The sequence below is a fragment of the Lutra lutra genome, chromosome 4, assembly GCF_902655055.1.
Source record: "Lutra lutra chromosome 4, mLutLut1.2, whole genome shotgun sequence".
NCBI lineage: Eukaryota > Metazoa > Chordata > Mammalia > Carnivora > Mustelidae > Lutra > Lutra lutra.
The window spans coordinates 94,140,882-94,166,284 of NC_062281.1; the positions used below are offsets into that span (position 1 = coordinate 94,140,882).

A 25,403-nucleotide genomic window follows, 5' to 3' on the forward strand; every position below is an offset into this window, starting at 1 on the left:
ATGATCCCAGGATTTCGGGATCAAGCCCCACATTGGGCTCTCTGCTCAGCAGGGAGCATGCTTCCCCCTTTCTCTCTGCCTGCCTCTCTGCCTACTTTTGATCTGTCTGTCAAATACATACATAAATAAAATCTTTAAAATGTGAGAGAACTAACAGTGAAGTTAAGCAACACATACAAGATCACAGCACCAGGACTTAACTCCAAACAGGTCTTCTGACCATATGAGGTGCAGACTCCTCACAGAAACTTCAGCCAGTCTTTTGTTTTCATGCTTCACCCTCTCCTCACTGCCTCTCCATTTCTAGCTTCACATGCTCATGAAGATGCTCAGAACTCTAGAGGTTCCTGGCTCTGCTTACTGTATTCAGATCTAGGAGGAAGAGAGTGGGCTGTCACGAGTTACATCAGTACCACTGGAGCTACCTACCAGCTCCGTTTCCTCCTCCAGCCATGTAAACTACTACACAGTTATGGGCATGTTCTCTCTTAGTTCCTTAATATCCAGTCCTCCTCCTTTTCTCAGTGCCTGGGACCTCTGAAGATTTCACCTCGCCAACCAACACCTAATGAAATGTCTTGGATGTAATTGGGCATAGACAGGCAGGAGGAATACACAACCCTGGTGCTTCAAATCTGGGTGATAGGGAGAATCAGGACATAGAGTCTGCACTTAGGGAGCTGTGATGGGAGCTGGTTTTGAGGGAGGTGGTTCTATTGGTTTAAGTGTATCATCTTTGAGGTAATGATGGAGCAGCCTTGTAGACCTAGTTTTCTATCCTCCAAAAAAGTAAAATGGAGAGATAAGTTTAATCAAATATCTGAGGCGACAGCCAGATGGCAAAATTTATATTTAGAATCAAAGTCTTTGTGTTACTTTTGAATGCTTCTTAGAGGTCTCATTTAAATAACCTCTATATTAGGAAAATGGGGGCTATCCATGCCTTTTTAATGTTGTTTTTAGAGAGTGTAGGATTGTCGTAAATACTACACACAATTTGGGATGGTTGCATATCTGATGAATCAATGGGTGGCATATAAAAAGATTCCTCAGGGCGCCTGGGTGGCTTACTGGGTTGGGCCGGGGATCATGGTCATGGTCCTGGGATCGAGCCCCATATCTGGCTCCCTGCTCTGGGGGGAAGCCTGCCTCTTCCTCTCCCACTCCTCCTGCTTGTGTTCCCTCTCTTGCTGTCTCTCTCTCTGTCAAATAAATAAATAAAATCTTTAAAATTAAAAAAAAAATTCCTTAACACACCATGTGGAGAATGTTACAGAATGTTATTCTTGAATTGTTTACTCTTCTTCACTTTGGCATTTATATGGTACCTTAGATATTTTTGTGTTATTATCATTATATTTTGTGCTTTGTTATTTGGTTAAAACTGCCTGCTATTTATATTTTAACAGATACAAGCTTGTTAAAAAGCCCCTTTCCACCCTTCCCCTTTCCTGTACCTCCTTTTTTCTTTCTCCATCACAGAGAACTGTAACCCCTGAACATAACCCAGAAATCTAGATGTAGGCCAGTTGGTGTCTTAATAGGAACAAGAAAAGGACTTATTATTTCTCAGTACCTCATTGAGAGAAAGCACAGGATATTTTATCTACTCTAAATTGGAGAGGATAAGGGGGTGGGTCCATGCATTATCATGTGAATGTCCTAATCCTGTCAAATGGCTTAGTCAAAATGAGACGGGTAATGAATTTAAACAGACAAGTACCAACAATGCTGCACAAACAAGTGTTGTTACATTGTACCAGCCTGTACCTACAGGAGCAAAGCTGTGGTTGCATTTTGTCTTTGATAAGGATTGTGCTGACTGGCCGTGGCAGACCATGCTGCGTCACCCCCCTGGTATTCTATCACCTACCAAGACTCGAAAGGACACACGAGTGTTAAGTTCTCTAAGCACTTCTGGACCAAGGCAGTTTTATAGGTTGTACCTTTAGGTCTCTCAACTCACAATCTAGTGTTTTCTTGAATGCACTGCATTATCTTGTAAGTTTTTGGACTTATAAGAAGTCATATGTTTTCATGGACTCCTCTCTTTTCCATACAGATGTCTGGAGGGTTTCTTGGGAGAATATTGTCAACATCGAGACCCCTGTGAGAAGAATCGCTGCCAGAATGGTGGGACATGTGTGGCCCAGGCCATGTTGGGGAAAGCCACGTGCCGATGTGCCTTGGGGTTCACAGGTGATGATTGCCAGTACTCGACCACACACCCCTGCTTCGTTTCTCACCCTTGCCTGAATGGAGGCACCTGCCATGTGCGTAGCCGGGATGACTATGAGTGCACCTGCCAAGTTGGTTTTACAGGTAACAAATGTGACTCAGGGCCACATTTTCCTACTCTCAGTAGATACCCTTCTTTAGCATCTCTTAGATCTTGACATGCTGCTCTTAAGGATCCTCTAACTCTGGTATGCGTTTAACATTATGATAAGGAACTACAGTGTTCAAGACAACTATCTTTAACTTCCTTTTGAGAGTTCTAAGAGGAGAGAAAGAGAAAGGCAGAAGTATTTGACTTCCTAAAGTATGTATGTCAAGATTGGGGATCAGAACTTTACTTCACCGTCACTAGAAGAAAAGCTGTCTGTGCTATTGATTACTTGCTTCTTAATGTCTCCCTAGATATTCAAAGCACTGGTTTTTCGGTTTTCTGTACTCTGACTATTCCTTTTGCTTCTGCATTGCCTTGCCCTCATCTGTTAAATTTTTGTGTTCCTTGGAACTCTATTTTGAGCCCACTTTTTTTTTTTTTAATTTTATTTTTTATAAACATTTATTTTTATCCCCAGGGGTACAGGTCTGCGAATCGCCAGGTTTACACACTTCACAGCACTCACCATAGCACATACCCTCCCCAATATCCATAACCCTACCCCCCCTCTCCCAACCCCCCTCCCCCCATCAACCCTCAGTTTTGAGCCCACTTTTGAGCCATATCACAGCTCCCCCAGCTCACTATCTCCAGTGGGTTCAGCTGTCATTATCTTCATCAGTTGCTGGTGACTCTTAGAGTCCTCCTTTTCACTCCACCCCTACCCTGACATTCAGGCTCATATTTCTAACTATCTACTGCATATTATACTTAGAAACTTGGCAACGGTGCCTCACACTCAGCATGTTGATATAAATGGGTGTGGTGGGGCGCCTGGGTGGCTCAGTGGGTTAAAGCCTCTGCCTTCGGCTCAGGTCATGATCCCAGGGTCCTGGGATCGAGCCCCGCATCGGGCTCTCTGCTCAGCAAGGAGCCTGCTTCCTCCTTTCTCTCTGCCTGCCTCTCTGCCTACTTGTGATCTCTGTCTGTCAAATAAATGAATAAAATCCAAAAAAAAAAAAAAAAAAAAAAAAAAAAAAAAAATAAATGGGTGTGGTGACGTATAGTCCAAGTATTTCAAACTAGACCCCTCCTCTCCCCTACCCTTAGACTCAGGCCCCTAATCTAGCCCCTGAAGCAGCTCTCACCTGTCTACTCTTCTCTCTTTCCTCTCCTGCTCTGCAGTTGAGGTCCATCTTGTCTATGTTGGTGACAGCTCAGCCCCCATCTGGGTTCCTGCAGTTGTTCCCTAACTGGTGTCCTTGTCTTTATTTTATCCCTGTCTTGCTCATCTGTCCCATTGCCACATCTTTGATCATAAAAGCCAATCTTCCCACAAACTCACCTACTTAAATGCCCAATGATTTTTATCATCTACAGAGTCAACTGCAAACTCTTTTACATGGCTTTCATAGCCCTTCATGGTCTCAGCCTTACATCTTTTTATAACCTCACTTCCCACAAGCATCTAGCTCTAGTCACACCAACAACGTTCTCATCATTTCCTGAAAATGTCATACTTCCTGTTGCCGCCATGCTATTGCACACCCTTTGCCTGGAATGTCCTTTTCTATAATTGGTGATTGCCCAATGTTATTTAAAATTCTGTTTTAGTGACTTTTTTGTGATTCCTTTAGGCAGGTAGTCTTTATGTTCTTTTATCTTATATGTCACATTTTATTGTAATACTTTTTTTATATGTCTCTCATCTGACTAGATTATGAGTTCTTCAGAGGTAGGTTTGAGCTTTATTCAAAATGAACCATAGATGTTTATTAAGTTAGATGGGGAAAACAGAACCATTCACTATTTTGTCCCCTGCTACACCAGTAAACTAAACTGGATTGGTTAGTTTGGAATACTTGTCTTACCGATTTTTCATTAAAAGGGGTTGGTAGAGGTAGAGGATAGTTAGAATGGCCCTTATCTTCATCATGACTATGACAGAATTATTGTTGTGATTCATTGAAGAGATTTGGTGGTTAAAAGAATAATTTTTTCCTCATTGTTAGTTTTGAATTGTTTTGCTCCCCAACAGAAGGGAAGGCCTAGCCATTTAAACCATTTTAATCCTGACTAGCGGAAATGGCAGTAATGTCTTCTTAATAATTAAAATGTTACTCTGAAATGATCCCCATAATAAAACTTCTTCCTTTGCCATGAAAAGGATCTCTTCTTGGTGTTCTGCAGGGCTCTTATTGTTTTCATACATCTGCCACTTTTGTCTGTGTTTGGGAATTACAACTTTTAAGTTTACCCTTTTGGTTTTGTGGTAGCTCTTAGACTCCACCTAGTCAGACTTTCAATCATAGCTGAAGAAGCAGAGTTGGGAAGTTAGTGCCTATATGTAACAAAGGTTCAAGACCTTTCTGTTTCAGTTGTAGGCAAATATTCTGTACACACCATTTTCAGAAGGAACCATTTTTATCTCTTCTCCACTGTAGGTAAGTTCCTCTCAGAGGAATGAAGAAAAAATAGGAAGAAGAATTTTAGTTCCTTCTTTTTCTCTCTGCTTAGCATCCTAAGATACATATGCTGTGCCCAGTTTTTTTTTTTAAGATTTTATTTATTTATTTGAGAGAGAGAGAGAGTACACACAAGTGGGGGGAGAGGCAGAAGCTAGAGCAGACTCCGCACTGAGCAGGGAGTCTGATGTGAGGCTGCATCCCAGGACCCTGGGATCATGACCTGAGCCTCAGGCAGTTGCTTAACTGACTGAGCCACCCAGGTGCCCCTGCTATGCCCAAATTTTTATTGTACCTTTCACCTTTGATGTGACATTCCTTGATAGAGAGCATGTCTGTGTGCTCATGTGTCACCTCCTTCTTTCTTTTAGAAAGCCTGCTTCCTCCTCTCTCTCTGCCTGCCTCTCTGCCTACTTGTGATCTCTCTCTGTCAAATAAATAAATAAAATCTTTTAAAAAAAAAAGAAAAAGAAAAGAAAAGCTGTCATAGCTTTCATTTGTTTTTCTATGAGCTTCATATATTTGGTTGTTTACCTAGACAGCCAGTTGGAATAATAACAAGTTCAGGAAGTTCTCATAATCTCTAGCTAAAAACAAAAAGCTTAAGCTGATGAAAACAAAAATCCATATGAATACCAGATTTACTAATAGCATGGGAATTTTTTTTTCTCTTTCTACCTCAAAGACATAGGATCCAGCACATCAGAGTCTTCTGACTTCCTCTTGTATTTTCCTGCCTGAGAGTCCGCAAGACTTACGTTTCTAGACCTTTATTCTCATGACAGCTTCTAGTTTTTTTCATAGATAAGTAGCCAGAGATTCTTCATCCTCATCAAACACATTAAGCAATATTTATAGCAAGATCACAATTAATAAAATGTTCCCTAGAATATGTGTGTGGATTGTGTTTAAAGGAAATAGAAGTAGCATTGACTTGTTTTCTATCATATAAGAGGTCTGTTTAGTAACTATATATTGTGGAAAATATAGTGCATTTTATTCACTCAAAAGACATGCTTTGAGAGTCTACTACAGGGATCCAGCCCCTGCCTGTGTGGTGGGTGATATAATAAATGGAAACAGAAAATTTGGGGTCTGCTTACATATGTGCAGATGTGTGTGTGAGACAGAGAGTGATTTAGGGAACTGAGAAGGGCAATAAGGTAGCTTATGAGTAGAATTGTCGAGTAGGAGTTCACTAGGTAAACAAAAAGGAAGATGGCATTCCAAACAGAGGAGCAGCTTATGCAAAGACAAGGTGTGAGACAGTAGGTAGATCCAGACCCTTCTTTGTCCCCGAAGGGACAGATGGAATTCTCCAAGGATGGGTTCTATATGACTAGCCTACAGTCCCCTCCGTGTGTTCCACTGGGTCTTTGTATTTGGCTGAGGGCCCTAGAGAGTGCTTATATCAGATGATCTTGAGGGCTCTGATTTGGGCTTCCTGTGAAGTTCAAAGAGCTTAGGGATGCTCCACACAGTAAGTAACGTTAGTTGGGTGGGAGATGTGGGTTGTTGAGGACGGGGCTGGCTCCCACTTCAGTGAGCAGCACTGAGTTCTTCTCTCCTTCCTTAGGTAAGCTGTGCCAGTGGACTGATGCCTGCCTGTCTCATCCCTGTGCAAATGGAAGTACCTGTACCACTGTGGCCAACCAGTTCTCCTGCAAATGCCTCATAGGCTTCACAGGACACAAGTGTGAGACTGATGTCAATGAGTGTGACGTTCTAGGACAGTGCCAGCATGGTGGCACCTGCCTCAACCTACCAGGTTCCTATCAGTGCCAATGCCCCCAGGGCTTCACAGGCCAGCACTGTGACAGCCCCTACGTGCCCTGTGCACCCTCCCCCTGTGTCAATGGTGGCACCTGCCGGCAGACAGGTGACTTCACATTTGAATGCAACTGCCTTCCAGGTAAGAAGAGCCCCTAGTATCCTGGGGTTGGGGGATACACCTTCAACGCCGGAGGAGGGTGGTGGGTGTGGCTTAATTGCTCCTTCAGGAAATATTCTTTGCAGCAGGGAAAAGGGGAAATGAGAATTTTTTGTGGGGTGGGATGCTGGTGACGGAAGAGTTTTATGGGCTAATAGGGTCCATTAACTGAGTAGGGGGTAATTTAACATGTCAGAGTTTATGATGATGAGTGGCTAGGAAATTGTTTATTGTCCTTTTTGGAAGAACAGCAAGAAATAAGAGAAACAGCTCTGAGAAAGATAGATAGGTCTATGGAATGGAAGGGAACACAATGAGAATTAGATGTTGAAAAATATGTGTGATTAGTAAAGTGCTTTACACTGAATTGACAGTAATACTAAGTGATCAACTTTCCTTTATGCTTTCACCTCTGAAGAAATAATAGATTATTTTCCTACCTACCTAAATGTACCCGCCCACCTTTTATAATGTTCCCTGGGCTCCTGGCCCTCTCCGTGTACCCTCTGAGACTTGGGTAACCTTGCTCTGACTTGAAGCTAGAGAATTTTGGAACGGGTAGTGCTTTGTTACTCAGTGGGCACTTTTTGATGCGTGCTGATAGATAAGGTATGGCACAACCAGACATAATTACAAAACAGAAGCCAAAAAAAGAGCAACTTATGGGGAGCTTGGGTCCCAGGGTTCCGGAGAGATGGAGAAAGGAGCAAACCTGGCCAATTCTCTAACCCGTTGTAAAAAATGAGGAGGAGGTTGAAAACCGAGAATTTTGATTGGGAACAGAACGCAAGCAGCTGGAGCAGATGAATTACTAAGCAACAAAGATTCTGTTTTTATACAAATATCCTTAGTCCGAAAACAAAAGAAGGAAAACTGTAAGGGGGAATAAAGTGCTAAGTAAGCAGAATTGCCTCAAAAAGAAGTTGTTCTAGCTACTCTTCAAAATGGGGATCTTAGATTCTGGTCTTGTGGATGTGGTTCACATATAATGGGATTGTGTGTTTTATCTTTTGGGGATTAAAGGTCATATGTTGGTCCTTGGTATAAAACCAAATGGTAATTAATTCATTTCATTCAGTAAAAATTTATTGACTGCCACTTGTTTTCTGGGCACTGTGCTATGTGCTTAGAAAGGAGTGATACAAGATGCTGCCACATAATAAAAAACTTTTTACCATTTAACTGTAAGCCACAAAAACAAGCTATTAATTATATTGCTTTCAGTTTCTCTTTCAATGAAGAGTAGGTAATAAATCATTCTAGACACTAAATAAATTTTATTGACAGAATATTACTGTCATCCACATTATCTTATAGAAGAAATAACTAAAAGGTATCTTTCTTCACTCCCAAATTTGTTGGCCATATTCCAAATTTTAAAGAAGGAGCCAGAAATACAATTTAATTTTACATATATTCTGATACTCTAATGATCTAATAGTCTAAGTGGCTGATAATTGAGGTTAGCATGATTTATTGTTGAAAGCTAAATGTTTTTTTTTTTCAGTTTCAAGAAAATTGTTTTAATAGTTGCCTAGAACAAGAAGTTGATTTGGCAGAGAAATACTGACGGGAAGTCAGAGAAGTCAATAAAGGAAGTTTTTAGCTAAGAGAGAGTGATTGTTCACTCCCATAGTCTGCATTGTTATCCATTAACCATGATAAGAACCTTAGGGAATTCTTAAGAGTGTGTCCAGGAAAGGATCTGTCAAACCAGAATAGTATCTCCTCCTTGAGAAAGGAAATAACCAGGGATTCCACAGCTGAGAGGCTGCCAGGGCTTGTGGGATGGAATAAGGAGATCTTGGCTGTCTCTTATGCTCTGCTTGTAATTGAAAGCAAGACATTTGTTTACTCACTGATGAGTGTGTGTGTGTGTGTGTGTGTGTGTGTGTGTGTGTGTGTGTGTTGGGGTTCAGGATGGGGATGCAGGGGCGGAGAGAAGATTTGGCAAAGAGAAAACTAACATTTATTCAATGCCTTTTATGAGTTAGGCACCGTGCCAGGTACTTCTGCATCCTTTAGCTCAATTATACGAAAACCTTGGGGATAGGTATTATTTTTCTAGTTTTCCAGGTGACATAGCTCAGGTTTGGAGATGTTAAGAGATTTACCCAAAGTTGCACAGCTAACATGTGGTTAGGCTGAGGTCTGAAAACCAGACAGGTTATTTTGAAAGCCTCTACATCTTACTGCATCACAATGCACTGTTTGTCTATCCCTGAAGGTTCTTTGAAAATGTGTGACACTTTTTTGTTAAATGCTTTGAGATGTTTGGATTAAAAAAAAGTAGGAGATACTTCTAATTATGATCAAATACTCTTTGTTACATATCAACCTATGTATGGCACTATACAGACATTTCAGGATAGTTAAGTAGACTGGTTCTTTCCTTTTGGGGTTTCATGATCTCAAACAGATGACATCAGCCTAGACAATGTATAAAAAGAAATTTAAAAAGAATTCAAAACAATAGATGATGCAGGATGTATTTACACAGTTTGCAAGATTTTATTCTCCTTGTTTTTATGTGCCAGGTGGAGTTTGGAAAGTATTAACTTTATTTCCATATAAGGAAATAGTGCCTGGAGATGATTTTTTCTGAGAAAGTCCTTTTCATAATGCAATACCATTCTCCTTGCCCCTCCTTCCATTGTGCTCTGCACTATTCAAGAAACTAAAATATTACTTAAAATAATAATCACTATCTCAATGTAAATAACACGCTTATTTGAAGGGAATCATTGTTTCAGTTCTAAAAATGGAGAAACCAAGTCAGCAGGAGGGAAAAAGGCTTGTTAGGTTATTAAGCAACTCCCATGTGTGCTTCCTGCCACATTTCAAGTCATTGCACTTTTAATTGAGGCCTACCCTAATCATCCTATTTCAAACAGTAACCAGCTCCCTCCCCCCTTAATTATTGGCCCTGGTCGACTTTTTCTTTTCTTTTTCTGTAACACTTATCATCTGCTTAGTATATAATTTGCACTATATAATTTACTTCATTATGTCTATTGTTTATTGTCTGTCTTTTCCAAATTCTGCCGCCTCTTCCCCTCTTCGGAGTGGAAGCCAGAATCTTTGTTTTTGTTTAGTGATGTATCCCAAGCACCCCAAAACAGTGCCAAGTTCATAATAGACACACAAATATTTATCAACCAAGTGAGTTTAGTATAATATCATAGTATTGAGAATGTAATTTTGGTCTTTTCATTTTCTTCCTGGTATCATACATCCTAGACTTAGTGTGCTTTCTTCTTTAGTTCTTGTGTACTCTGGTACTGGATAAGAATTTCAGAGTCCTTTTCAACTCTGAAATTCAGTCAGTGAACTGCACATAAGTTAGTGACTATATTCAAATGGTCAAGTTATAGTTCTTTTCCTGCAAAGGACACTATAGTTACTGTGAGTTGATTTTTAAATTTTTACTGTTGAAGTATAATTGACATACAATGTTATATTAGTTTCGGGTGTACAACATAGTGATTTGACAGTTTTATACATTACACAGTTCTCACCACACTAAGTGTAGTCACTGTCCCTGTTACACTATTACAGTATTAGACTATATTCCCTCTATTGTACTTTTCACCTCCGTGATGTATTTATTTTATTACTGGAAGTTTGTCTCTCTTTATCCCTCTTACCTCTTTTGCCCACCCTCCCACCTCCACCTCCTTTCTGGCAACCACCAGTTTGTTCTCTATATTTAAGAGTCTGTTTTGTTTTTTAGATTCCACATATAAGTGAAATGATATGGTATTTGTCTTTCTCTGTCTGACTTATTTCATTTAGCATATAATACCTTCTAGGTCCATCCATGTTGTCACAAATGGCAAGATTTCCTACTTCTTATGGTTGAGTAATATGATTCTAGTATTTGAGTATTACTGTAAGACTCATGGAGAGGGAATTAAAACTGCAGAAAATGACCAGTCTTGTGTAACAGAGAAAGAAATGTTTCTCCACAGAGAGAAGAAAAAAGGAAAATATTCATGAGAGAAGCAATAGAATCAGACCAAGGAACCATATTTTATCTTCTCCTTGGATGATCAGCTGTTAATAATCCAGATCCTTTGCGGGCTGCCATTAAATAAGTCTTTAGCAGAAGCACTGAAGAGAATAATTTTAACATAAGAGCAACATAGAAAATAAATTATTGAATCATTGATTCCCAGTATTTTTGCATTCGGGCCAAATAATGGGGAGCGAATGAGTTAGGCTGGTTTTGTATATATGGATACTTTAAAAAGTAGTCCAGGTAATCAGAGAACAGTGGATTGTTTGAATCTATTGGCTGTGCCTTTTGAGTTCACAGTTTGATTGGCGAATCCTCAGTGTGCTTTACGTTTCTTACTCTCTTATACCTCTCTGTTCCTCTATTATTTTTTTTTTAATTTCATAACAAGCTGTCTGATCTGTCCTTTCCAAACAACAGAGGTTTATTCTTTGTGAACCACCTCTGTACTTTACAGGCTGAGTATATGTGATATCCCTATATCATTAAAATAAAGCTTAAGCCCATTTTGTGGCTTTTGTGTCTGAGCTTAAAAACTGTTAGAAGTAATTCCATCTTGCATTCTCATACGCAAGGGCATGTAGCTTTCTCTTGGGTATTATATTTTTTTTTCGTGGGTATTATATTAATCATACTTTTGCAGGAATCTCTGGAGTGATGCAGAAATGATCATACCACTTTCCAGGGTACATTATTTTAGTTCCAGTTTTAGTTGATGATCCTGGACGTCTTTCCTATTCTCCTATGCTCTGTAGTTTCAACCATGGTATCTCCTTAGCTTTCTATCACCTTACCCTGCCCACCTTGCCTTTTATATAGAAATTATTCTTTTTTAAAAAAAGATTTTATTTCTTTAGAGAGCATGAATAGGGGAGGGGCAAAGGGGGAGAGAGAGAGAGAGAGAGAATCTCCAGCAGACTGCACGCTGAGTGCAGAGCTTGACATGGGGCTCCATCCCATGCCCCTGAGATCATGACCTGAGCCAAAAATCAGGAGTTGGACACTCAAGTGACTGAGCCACCCAGATGCCCTAGAACTTATTCTTTATGATGTGTCAAAGGCACCTATTTCACTGAAGTGCCTTCAATGTTCCCAATCCCCACGGGGATTGGAGACCTCCGTAAGGTCTTTTGGTAACTTGTATACCTCTAATACAGTGCTTATCAAGCTGATTGTTTATTTGTTCATCTTTCCTATATATATCCTTCGGTATATATATATATACACTCGGTATATATATATATATATATATATATATATATATATATATATATATATATATATACCGAGTGTATATATATATATATATATATATATATATACTGAAGTTCTTTTGATTCGTCTTATTCATTTTTTTGACTTTTTTGGTGATGAATTTAGAAGAGTGGAGATCATTAGGGAGATACCAAGAGAGGTGTCCAGGAGCAGCAACCTATGTGGGTGGGGGGCTCAGGGATACATGGGCCAGTCATGAGGGTCAGCAAGCTCATCTGGGCCCATTTGGAGAATGGAAGGTGTGTGCCAAGAAGACCAACTGGACTGGTACGGGACCAGTTTGCTTTTGTGACAGATTTCTTCTTGGGGGGTTGTGGGAGAAAATAGACTTGTAGCTCTTTTTTGCCTTTGTCCAGTTTCAGATATTCCTGGTTTTTTCCTCACTTTTTCATCCCTGTGGACTAAAGCTCCTCCAGAGGACTTTTAGCCTGGTATGAGAGAATCCTAGTTGTGTCTTCTCATCTTCCTCGTTCTGCTCTCTTCTTTGTGTCTCTCCAGAAGCCCTTCCACCCTCACACATCCCGGCATCTGAAAGTGGAAAGATACGGATGCTTTCTTGAGAGATGCTGTTCTCTGTGTGGGATGACAAGTTCAAAAAATTCTTTTCTGCTCCCCACCCTCACTGTCATCATTTATCAGTTACATGGGCCATGGTTTTATAACAGCACAGTCTTAAAATGTTCCTTCTAAGTTTAATTTCTCTCCTTTTGGCCTTTTAAGGATGTGAATTGGCTTTAAGTAGTTGACTCCTTTTAGTATGGTCACATGAGCCTCTTTGTAAATCTGCTACACCCATCCCACCCACAGGTCTGGAGACTTGTCTGTTTCCCTTTCCCCAGAACCTTAAAATATATTTTTAAGAAGTGATTGCACTGTAGCTTATTCATATAAGCCTTACCACCACCTCCTCTCCTTGGGTGGACTTTCTTACAAGAATTTGCTAGCTATTTCCAAAAAGAGGTCTGTATCTCTATTTTTAAAGCATAAATCCTGTCTTAACTCTGGAGGAGAACTGATTTGGCTTGAGTTTTCTCAGACATGGGAACTTTTAACCTTAGGTTGGTTTTTCAGATTTTTACAAGGGAACTCTGGGGTCCCAGACAGCATACTGTTTGGAACTGGTTCTGTACTGGCTTCTGCCTACCAGCCATGTAAACTTAGATAAGTCAGCCATATGGCCCTCAACTTCTTCATCTGTGACATAAAAGGATTAGAGTAGATACTTTCTAAGGGCTGTTTGAGTCTATTCATATGTAGTATTAGCTAATATGCATAGATCACTTATGCATCAGGCACTGTTTTAAGTGCATTCCCCCCAATAGAATAGCTTTAGTGAGATATAATTCACATACCACATAATTTGCTCTTTAAATTATACAATTCAAGGGCACCTGGGTGGCTCAGTGGGTTAAGCCTCCGCCTTCGGCTCAGGTCATGGTCCTGGGGTCCTGGTATCAAGCCCCGCATCGGGCTCTCTGCTTGGTGGGGAACTTGCTTACCCCTCTCTCTCTCTGCCTGCCTCTCTGCCTACTTGTGATCTCTGCCTGTCAAATAAATAAATAAAATCTTTAAAAAAAATTGTACAATTCAGTGGTTTTCAGTGTATTCACAGATACGTGTAACCATCACCACAATCAATTTTACAACATTTTTATCACTGCAGAAGAAACCCCGTACCATCAGCAGTCACATTGCATTGGTCCTTAATTCTCCCCCAGAACCGGGCAGCTACTAATCTACTTACTGTCTCTATAGATTTACTTGTTCTGGACATTTCATATAAATGGAAACATTTCTTTCACCTAATATTTTAAAGTTCATTCATGTTATAGGAGGTATCAGTGCTTCATTCCTTTTGTGGCTCTTGAAGTATTCCATTGTAAATTTATCACGTTTTTTCCCTACTTTTTAAAAATTGAAGTATAATTGACATATAATGTTATATTGGTTTCAGGTGCAAAACATTGATTCAACAATCCCATACTCAGTGCTTACCACATTTTATTTATCCATTCACTAGTTAATTGACATTTTGGGCTGCTTCTGCTTTTTTGGTGATTATGAATAATGCCTCTGTGAACATTCTTAAACAAGTTTTTGTGTGGACATATATTTTCATTTCTCTTGGGTCTATATTTAAGGGAGGAATTTCTGGGTTATATGGTAATGCTGTTTAACCTTTTCAGGAACTGCCTGTCTGTTCCAAAGTGGGTGCACTCCTTTACATTTCAACCAGCAGTATATGAAGGTTCCAGTTTCTCCACATCCTCACCAACACTTGTTATTGGCTGTTTTTTTGATTATGGCCATCTGAGTTGGTGTGAGATGACATCTCATTGCAGTTTTGATAGGCATTTCCGTGATGGCTAGTGATGTTGAGCATCTTTTCATGTGCTTATGGCCATTTGTATGTCACCTTTGGAGAAATGTCTATTCAGATCCTTTACCCATTTTATAATGGGTTATTTGCCTTTTTATTATTATATTATTTATACTGTATTTTTATTATTGCTATAAGTGTTCTTTATCTATCCTGGATGTTTATCTATCCTGGATGTCTCTTATCAGATAAATGATTCATAATTATTTTCTCTCATCCTGTGTGCGGTCTTTTCACTTTCTTGATGGTATCTTTTGAAACCCAAATGTTTTTAATTTTGATGAAGTCCAAACTTTCCAATTTTTATTTAGTTGCTTGTGCTTTTTGTTCATATTTATGAAAGCTTTGCCTAGCCCAAGTCACAGAGAGTCACTACTATGTTTTCTTATGAGAGTCTTACAATTTTAACTCCTAGATTTTAAGTAATTTTTGTGTTATGATATGGGAAAGAGATCCAATTTATTATTTTGCCTGTAGATGTTCAGTTGTCCCAGCACCATTTACTGAATTAAGTGCTCTGTATATCTAACTAATTTATTCTTTATAGTAATCCTTTGTGGTAGACCCTGTTGATTCCCCCAGAGAGGAAAGAAAGTTTCAGCATCTTGCCCCTGTTCACTCACCTATTGCATATGAAGGTTGATTGTTGAACCTAGGCCCCCTGAGGCCATACTTTAATCATGAATTAACTCTTAGCAACCTGCTTTGTTACCTACTTGCCTTTGACAGGGAAGAACTACCTTGAAAATAGTCATAAAAAGAAAACATTTTATTTCTTATTGTTGTGGTTATGCTGAAATGCTTCTGCTTTCTTAATCTGTCTGCGGTTGGTGAATTCAGTTAGTTGTAGCATTGGCTAATAAAAATTTAGGGTCACAATTTCAATTCCTAGTAGTTTGGCTACCAGGGCTTTATCACCTCCCTGACACTATAGTCAACCATATTAGTCTTAGTCACCAGAGAGATCAAGTTACCAGTTCCAGAATACCACTAGACCACACAGGTTCCAGCAGTAGTGGGCCAGGAGCCCTATTTCCCTCCCACACTCTAAAACTTTATCTTTAACTTTTCTAAGGAATGTTTTCATAAAGAGCGCTAGGGTAGGAGCAAAGACCTCAGTTTTTGTTCAGACACTGCTACTTGGTGGATCTGTAGATTTGCCCTACTTCATCTTAATTATGGGTGGGCTTAAACCAGAATTTTCTGAATCAGTTCATTTGTAAGACTTTCATACAATTAAACAGATATATGAGTAATACGATAAATTTTTAAAAATCTGAGTCTATAAAAATTTTCACAGCCTTTCTCAAGCTTATTTAGTGATTTATCTGCTGGAATGGACTGAATACTGAATGCCTAGAGAAATCAAATTCTCCTTAGTCAAGCTTTCAATTATCCCCATCTTCTGTGAAGTGATTTTCTTTGGTGTCAGTAAAAAAAAATTTTTTTTTTTTTTTTGCCACTTAGTTTATACGCATTTACATGACCGCCACTTTATTCAGAGAAACCAGCCATGTTGCAGTGTAACAAAGCAGATAAAGAATATCATCACAGTGGCTTATGGTAGGAATGAATAAAGCAAGGTGTGATTGTTGTCTGTCCCACTCACCAGGCTGTAATTACCCCAAAAGCAGGGACATTCTGTCTTTTTTACTCACGGTTTAATCCCCAGTGCGTGGTATAAGACCCAATAAATGTTTTGAGTGAGAGAAGAACCTTAGGGACATTTTGAGGAGGCCATACTATATTTCAAATAGGAGAATGATCAGTTGAACATTCAGTTTTAAAGTTGGTGATCTTCTGTCTTAATAGCTAAGGGATTTGGTAGCCAAGGAGAAAGAAAGGAAAAAGCTCAATATGTAAATTACAGAGAAACACACTGGGCAGTTAGGGTGAAGTTTAGTGTGTTGGTAAAAAAAAAAAACAAACAAAACAAAAAAATCAAGAGGGAGGAAGTAATGCCATAAATGTGGAGAGGAAGTTGAAGAATTTGAAGTGTTGGTAAGTTAAGTTTAATTAATAATAATGCCACCCCATCTGAAAAGATAGCTTTTTATGTTTATGATGTACTTTATTCATGATATGGCACTTACAACAACCTAGAAAGGCAGGTTGGGCAGGTGGATTGAGCCTCATTTTAAAGATGAGGAAGCTGGTTCAGTTTGTAATTTACCATGTGTTAAATAGCTTATAGGTAGTGAGATTGAAACTTGACCCATATATTTAGACTTCTCAGTATTTTTCTTATGTTCCCTACTTCCACCTAGTTTTCCCAAGCAAACATCCTAAGAAGAAAGTAAATGAGTTTAAATTTAATTAGGTGATCTTTTATCTGTTCTTCCCATTAATCTAGGATGGAGCTGGGGAAAATCTAACATCCTCCTCCCCTGCTTTTTTAAAGAATCAGTGAATAGTCATCTAAGTACACATTTATCTTCACTGGGATTTTATTTCATAAAAACACTTTGAAATACTTGTGAGGTAACTGTGAAGGCATGTCATTGGCATAATGAGTCACTTTGTCTAGCTTCTTTTGAGGCAAGAGAAGACGGAAGATTGGGCAATTTTTTTGTATGGTGAGTCCTGGGTTGACCACCTGCTGGCTACTGAACTGAAATAATGAAGTAGGTCTGTTTTGATGACCATGTTCTGTAGAAGAGCTGATCACTTACTTCAGCATGAAAATTCATTATTTTTTCTTGTTCTTCTTTATCCAGGTTTTGAAGGGATCACCTGTGAGCGGAATATTGACGACTGCCCTAACCACAAGTGTCAGAATGGAGGGGTTTGTGTGGATGGGGTTAATACTTACAACTGCCGCTGCCCCCCTCAGTGGACAGGTATGCACACTGTGGTAAATCAGTTAGAGTAGGGGGATGGATTAGTAACCAGAGGCAGGCTCTTACTGAAGTGGACATCTTTTACAGGGGTCTCTGTGCTACATCATTGGGTAGAGCGCTAACCCCATATGTTCTTCTATGCTCATTTCAAGAATAATATTTTCATAGATATGACTTAGTACCTCAGTACCACACTAAGATGCTATGGCAGATATGAGAGAAGAGCATTACTGACAGACTCCGAGGTCTGGGAAAAGCAACACGTTGCCTAGGATATAGCAAATACTTAATACATATTTAAGAGGAAAAGAACACAATTAACTATGAAAATATAAGTGTTCTTACCACACTTATAAAAAAATAGGTACTATGCAAGTAATTGATGTGTTCACTAATCTTATTGTAATCATTTTGCTACACACGCTATAAACATATCAAATCATCACATTGTGTACCTTATTTTTTCACAATGTATTCTTTAAATTTATACAGTATTATATGTCAAAAATATTTCAGTAAAGCTGGAAAAAAAAGAAACTACAACTTATTAAGTTTCAGTATAGTATCAAAGAATAATAATTATATGAAAAGGCTATTAAAATACTCTTCTTTGTTCCAACCAAAAAGTGAAATATAAGTTATACACACTACAAGAGTTCAGAGTTTATTCATGGACAAAAATCTATCTTATTGCCATGTCCTATAATTATGCAAAGGGTTGGGCAGACACCTTTGATGACATTATATTTATGACACCCATCTACGTTTCTATTTTTTTCCTTTTTTGTGTTCCTTTTTGCACATGGGGCAAGAATAGATTTTTCAGCCTCAGACATTATTCTTGCTTAATTGTTCAACCTCTTGAAGTATCTGCTGTTGTCTTAGGCAGATTTTCCACTTATTTTTGAAGGTTAAGTGATTTTATGCAGACATTTGGTTCTAATTTCTGTTTATATCTATTTATCTAACTGAAAGTGGAAACAATTAAGAACTGATTAAGTGACTAAGAACTAAGCCTTTTTGAGAGAACTTGATGATTTAATGTGGAAACCCAAGAACAAGTTAATGTTATAAGGAAGAAACTTCAGGGGTGCCTGGGTGGCTCAGTTGGTTAAGTGGCTGCCTTGGCTTGGGTCCTGGGATAGAAGCCCATATCGGGCTCCCTGCCTGAGGAGCAGCCTGCTTCTCCTTCTCCACCGCTTGTGCTCTCTTACACGCACTCTTGCTCTCAAATAAATAAATAAAATCTTTAAAAAAAGAATAAGAAGGAAACTTGAACACCAGTGAGGGATTTTGCCCAGCAAAGAAGTCTTGATGTTGGATTGCTGACATTACTACCCGGTATTCTTTAGAATCTCCAAGTTGCTTTCCCTTATCTCTAGGAGCTAATTATTTAGAGTACTCTTTAGAGCTGAACACTATGAATATGAAAAGATTAAAAGGGTTTAAATCGTTGGTTACATGATTTCCTGGAAGGGCACACATTTCTGATTTTAATCTCCAAGCTCTCCTTTTAAATACTTTTCCACTGGGTTTCTCTAGAATTGGACTTCTGTAACATTTCTTCTTGGTGTCTTGATCCTAGGATTTTACTCCCAACACTCTGCGCTTTCTGTCATATTCTCTCTTCTCTAGCTTTTGCCATTTTACTGATAGATTTTTTTTCGGAGGCCATTTTTCTTTTCAACTCAACAAAATTACTGTGAAGTTCATTACTTGACAGTAATAACTGAAAGGATTTACATTTTTCTCTTTTTAATGATCCTTACAGTGGTATTAGACAGGATGTGATGCTTGTTAGGAACTTGACCCCATCCTACTCTCTCCTTTGTTGTACATGGTACTAAGGGTTCTGATGCCAATGAAGATTAAATGATACGGTGATTTCATTGCTGAGTTTTCTTTGATGCTATACTCCATTTCCTGCTTTGGTATTTATTAGGAAGGTGCATTCTTGGGGAAAGCTATCCCAGTGAAATGATATTTTATCAAAATTTCTTATACCAGAATGTTTAATAAGTACCTCTTTTTAGGAAAGTCCTTATAACATGTTTCTTTCTTCGTGTGTTTTTGTATTTTCTAGAAAGGAGAGCAGACTTTGGGGTAAGTTTAATGTGGCAGTATTTATTTCCTTTGCTCTGCTGTCATTTAAAGTGACTCTCAGTCTTTGGCTTTCCACCACAGGTTTCCTTCCTCTTTTCACTCATGCGGATTCTTTGATTTCCAGTGTTTTTTACTGTCCACATCACTAACAGGATCAAGTCTGAGGTCCTTTCTCGGCTGTGTGAATTCCTTCCTGGCCTCAACCCTGTTTGCTTCTCCAGTCTTCTCATGAATCCAATAGCAGTAAGAACTGCTTCCAGTTCTCCTGTATCTACTGCATCCTGTGTCTTCACTCACAGCATTCCTTTTCCACAGATTTTCCTTCTCTGTTCCTCTCCTTGTTATAGGCAGCCTCACCAGTTTTACCTGCCTGGCTCAGGTCAAGTGGCTGCCCCTTCAGGGAACATTCCGTGACCTCTCTCCAGGCTGAGCTGGGTATTGTCCTCTGCATTCCCTTACTACATTACATTCCTCAGTGATAATGCTCACCATATTAATATTGGCATTATTATATGCTTGAAGCGAGGGAAATACCGAGTTATATGATGACAACTGTTGTTGGTGATACCAGTTACTACTGCTCTCTACACACCTTTGTTCTCAGTAGCATACAGCTGAACTGTTCGCCATCCCAGCCCTCACGTCATTCTGAGAAGAATAGAGAAAAAATTGGGAGTCATAGGGTTCCTATTTCTACTGATATCAGAGCTATAAATTCAGATTAGTATTTTTTGCTTTATACAAATTAAAGAAATGAATGGGCTAGAGGCTGGGAGTTAACTAATGTTTGTTAGTAACCAAATACTGTGCTAATTACAATGTTTTATTTTGTGTAATCTTTGTGATAATTGTATTAGGGGTAGAGTTTATTAAATATCCTTTTTACAAATGATGATGGATATACAGAAGGGTTAAACAGTTTACTCTAGGCACAAAGTGGTTGGGTCAGGGTTTGAATCTAGTGTTGAACCCCAAGTCTGTGCTCAAATCTGTGGTCTTTTTCTATACAAATTGACTCTGGATTGTCCTTCTTTATTTTTTACTTTTTAAGAATTTTGAATCTTTTTAATAGACAACGTTCAACTTATAATTTTATTATTCTAGGATGTAGTGATTTATTCTTTACCTTTTTTTCCACTTTAGATATTTTCCTGGTTACTTTGGGGTCAGAAGTCAATATTGAATGAATATATTCAGTCTGGAGATTTTTTCAAAAGCCTTCTTGCAACTTTATTCAGACTTCTCCATACAACTCCCAGCTATAGAGTTGAAGCATGAACAGTTTGGTCTTGCTTTTGACACAATAGAAAAAGAAGGGTTGGAGTTAGTCTACTAGGAAGAAGTGAAGTTGCCAGGTGTCTGAAAAAGAATGAATGGGATTATATAGCTGAAGAAACTAGGTATCAGTTTGAAATAAAGGAGATTTGTGAATTTGCCATTTTTTAATTTTTTTATTTTAATTTCTGTATAGTTAACATATAGCATTATATTTATAAGTTTTTAATGAGAAGAGCCTGATAGGCACTATTTTGTTTTATAAATACATATACAGAGAAGGTTTGGTCTTTAGTAGCAAGTTCTGGGCTTCAAGATGACCAGAAATTTTTTCCGAGTCTTTCATGGTTTGATTTGGGATAAATGAGTCAGCTTCCTTTTCTTCAGAAGGCTTTATTTGCTATCCAGGGAACTAATATCTTTTAGTTACTTTACTGGGGTATTGGGAGAATAAATGGTGCAATAAAAAAACCTCTTAAGCCTTTCATTTATCATGTAAATTAAATTACATTAATTGTAATTATAAATTAGACTTACAACTGTAAATTGCACTTATCATGTAAAACATTCTAGATCTACACTGTTTGATATCGTAGTCATTAGCCATATTTTGCTAGTGAGTTTCTGAAGTGTAACAGGTCAAATTGAGATGTGCCACAGCTGTAAAATACCTGATTTTGAAGACTCAGTATGCAACACAAAAGCAAAATGTCTCAGTAACAATGTTTTAAATTTTGGTTTAGACTCTAAAATGATAGTGTTTTGGATGTATTGAGTTAAATAAAATATGGTATTAAAGTTGATTCCATCAGTTTCTTTTTCTTTTAAGTGCTACCAGAAAATTTTAAATGAAATCTGTATAGTGGACAGAACTACTTTAGGTGTGAAGATGTTCTATAGGTATTAGCACAGCTCCTACTGTAGGAGTATCCTCTCTGATCCCGGGTGGTAGAGGGATAGGTTCGCAGTTGTTTATATAGGGGGGCCTTGGGTTTGTCTCACTAGAAGAAGGCATGTTGCCCTTGTTCTGGTGTGGTTTCCGCATTAGTTTTGGACAGGACTATGTTCTGATCTGGTCTTTTCACCTAACATGGGCTTCCAGAACAGTATTCAAAAGCTACCACTCTTCTAGATGAGCTAAAGCCCAGGTGGAAGAAAGCAATTGGTATTGGGATTTGGGCAAAATGGTTTACTTTTTTTATAGGAATCTTGTTAAAGAGATGTCTGAGTAGTTGGATGTTCCTTTAGGAAATGGAAATAAACCTAAGGATTTGATGAAGCCTGAGTACAAAAGTCTATATTATTATTGTATTAGGCCCAAGCCATTATATGAGAGAAGTTCTGCTCTGGCAGATATCCACTTAAGAGAAAAAAAAAAGTTATAAAAGGCTCCCAAATTAATTAAAGCAGTGTAGATTAATGTTTTGTCTACATAGATTGTTATTTGAATTTTCTTTTTAAAGGTTCATTTCCTTCAGAATTAAAGTTGCCTCTAAACTCAACTCACAAATTCCTCTCTGGCAGCTTTTGGTTTGGGTTCACTCCTAGGGCAGACGTGATTTATTTTCCTGTGCTTGTTATTAACCCAGAAATGTAATTTTAGCTTGGGCTTGGAATAGTGCTTTGGGACGCTAAGCAGAAGTGAACAATGGAAGTTAGGTGGACATGAGTCAAATAAAACCAACCACATTTTCTCTCAGCTCTCCTTTTTATAACTGATGAGCCCAAAGAATTGGTTAAGATTCCCTTGACTGTCGGTTGCTCCAATTTCAGTAAAAATTTTTTGGCATGAATCAGCAAGTACATACTGCCAGAGGTGGTGCACTAGCTCCTGTGTCTGGGAACAAAGTCTTTTCGTGACAGTATTTTGATTTTGAACTAGATGCCTCATTTCAGTCTAGACTCTAGTTGGTGACAAGCTGTTCCCTAGGATGAGGCTTTTGTTACAACCACTTTTCTGTTTCTTAAATACTATAGGAATGTAGGCTTTTGGTTGAGAGTGGAAACTATTTATATCTGGGGCTGCAAAACTGTTCTCATTTGTATTCTGCATGGGGGAATGGGAAAATACATCTCCCATTTCAGTTTCTCCGCTGTGAACTCGATTGTGAGGACTTGATAAAAGTCTGTTTTCTGGAATTTTGCTTCACCCAATTTCAGTTTGCTATCAGTTGGGCAGACTGCCAGAGTGCTAACCTGAAGCACCCTCATCCAAAGGTCCCAGAGTTGATGAGTGGTCATGTTGGTGTGAACAGTGGTGAGTGGTTAGGTTAGCCCCCCACAAAATATAGGAGGTGAGACTGAGGGATCTTTTGTGCTCTTGTGGTCCATGACTCAATGTCTGACTCTGGCTACATTCCAGGCAAGATCTAGTTTCATTCCATAGCTTTTCAAGCCCCTGCAGAATTGTTGTAAGGTAGCTTCAATAACATATTTATTGAATAATTCACTGTTATATCCAATATACTATGCTGGATGCTTTAAGAGACACAAAGAAGGAATAAATCAATTCTTATCTTTTAAGGATTGTCAGATTCACTAGGAAGAAAGAAGAAAGTCTACACGTAACCATATAGGAGGTAGAAACTATAAATGAACTTGAGTTTGGATAGAAATTGGGGGCCATCTAAGTACTTGGTTGGATGAAGGGGAAATAGAGCAGAGTTAACTTCTGTTTTAAACCTGTGTAATAAGAGAATGTGGGTTCTATTGACAGAGATAGAGAAGTGGGCTAAAGATCCTGGTGAGTTTGAGGTGAGTTTTCCAAGAGAAAAGCACGTAACACCCAGAAGGTCAGATTAGAGGTACTCAGATTTTGAGTCTCTTTTTGGTTGCTCTGAGAATGTATCTGGTTTGTAAGGGAAAGTGCGGGGTGTCAGAGAAACAGAGTTTGAACCTAAATTGTGAGTAATGTCCACACTTCAGAAAATGGAGGAAGAAAGGGACCCAAAGAAGGAAGGTGAGAGAAAGGGATGTCTGTGAGTTGGAAAGCTCTGCCATGACAGCATCCCTGAGCCAGGGGCTGCATTTTAAGACTGTGCCCTTGCCTCAACTCTGCATGCCTCTCTGGTACCATCTTGGTTTTTACCACTGTTCCTGGTTTATATGCTTACCCCACCTGAGGAGGGCTTTCAGCCTCTGGAGAATGGGGGTGGTGTTACTTATTTTGGCATTCTTGGGACCAATTTTAACAAATAGTAGTTATTGAGTGAATGACAAACAAGAGACTGAAATAAGAATGATAACTATAAAGAGTTAATCAAAATTTTTGAGGTCATGGGAATCTTCTAATATGTAGTTTCAATATTAAGGAGAGAAGAATGCCAAATTGCAAAGGGTTAAATTAGGAAAAAAGTGGGTGCTGAGGAAGGAGGAAGAGGAGTGGGTATAGATCACTGATGCAAGATTTTGTACAGCTAAAAGAGGGAGAAGTGCAGGGCAGTAGCCACAGGGGACAGAAACTTCATTCATATGACTGACCGTAGCCCCTTGGCTGGACTGAGTTAAGGCAGCTAGAAGAGGGTTGGTTAATGAACTCGGTTATTTAGGAGGGCTTGACTCTTGCAAGTGTTAGTGGGGGATAATTAGGTGAAATCATTGTTGGGAATGGGGAAAGAGGGAGACAGGAAGTTACAGTCAGAGTTGAATACCAAATTTGAGATCTTGTGGTTGGAATAATGGATCCAAATGTGATCCAGAATGTGAGTGTGCTTGTGATATGGAGCGGATGTGGAAGCTGTTGAGTTGAGAAAAGTAAAGAACTCTTGGCTTGGATGATCTTATTAGTCCTCAACGTAGATATTAATTTCATGGGAAATGGGAAAGGAAAGAGTGAGAAGATCATAAGTCATGTGTTTAAGTCTTTCAAGGAGCTGGAAATTGGTCCATGAAGACAACAGATAGAGCTGAGATTATTTAAATTATAGTATTTAGTGTTTTCTTAAAAAATATACATGTTTAGGGGCGCCTGGGTGGCTCAGTGGGTTAGGCCTCTGCCTTCGGCTCGGGTCATGGTCTCAGGGTCATGGTCTCAGGGTCCTGGGATCGAGCCCCGCGTCGGGCTCTCTGCTTGGCGGAGAGCCTGCTTCCTCCTCTCTCTCTACCTGCCTCTCTGCCTGCTTGTGATCTCTCTCTGTCAAATAAATAAATAAAAATAAAAAATCTTTAAAAAATATATATATACATGTTTAGAAAAATGTGGATTTGAATCCATTTCTGTTTTTTAGTGTCAAAAGTAACACTGCATATACTCATCCCCTCTTTGGTAAGATGAATAGGCATGCTTTTGGTTCTCTTATATCTTCTTTTCACTCTCCAGATTTTGTTTATATGATCTGGGATTTAAAAATTCATATCATAGGATTGCTATTGAATTTTGAAATTTTATGAATTTTCTTTTAAAAAATATTCTTGATACTTACATTGCTTTATAATCTAATTTATAATATTTTGGACTTAATTCTATATGTAGCTTGTTTTATGTTAACTACCAGAACATTTATATAACAACCTTTTCATTCCTGGATTCTTTATTTTGATTTATTTTTTCAGTCAAATGAATACATCTTGGAGTAATTTTTTTTCACCAGAAAAATTGCATGTTGGCATATCTTCAGAGCTCTTAGATATTTAAAAAATATCTTTTGATTTAGTTGCCTTCATACACAAATGGCATCTTGTCTGGATATTGAATTCTTGAATCACAAGTCAATCTTGCCAAGTTCCTAGACATTGTTACTTTGCATCTTGTGAACATTATAGGGAACTCTGATATCAGACAAGTCAGGC

At 38.7% G+C, this 25,403-nt stretch overlaps 1 protein-coding gene across 1 annotated transcript in view; it reads left to right on the top strand.

Annotated features, from left to right (window-relative positions):
• The window catches only part of NOTCH2 (notch receptor 2), a 175,328-nt gene that overhangs the window by 79,248 nt on the left and 70,677 nt on the right, over positions 1-25,403 (top strand). Inside the window, exons 3-5 of the mRNA XM_047724773.1 lie at positions 2,063-2,322; positions 6,371-6,706; positions 17,115-17,237. Of these exons, the coding sequence (XP_047580729.1) occupies positions 2,063-2,322; positions 6,371-6,706; positions 17,115-17,237 (719 nt within the window). The remainder of the gene's footprint in view (positions 1-2,062; positions 2,323-6,370; positions 6,707-17,114; positions 17,238-25,403) is intronic.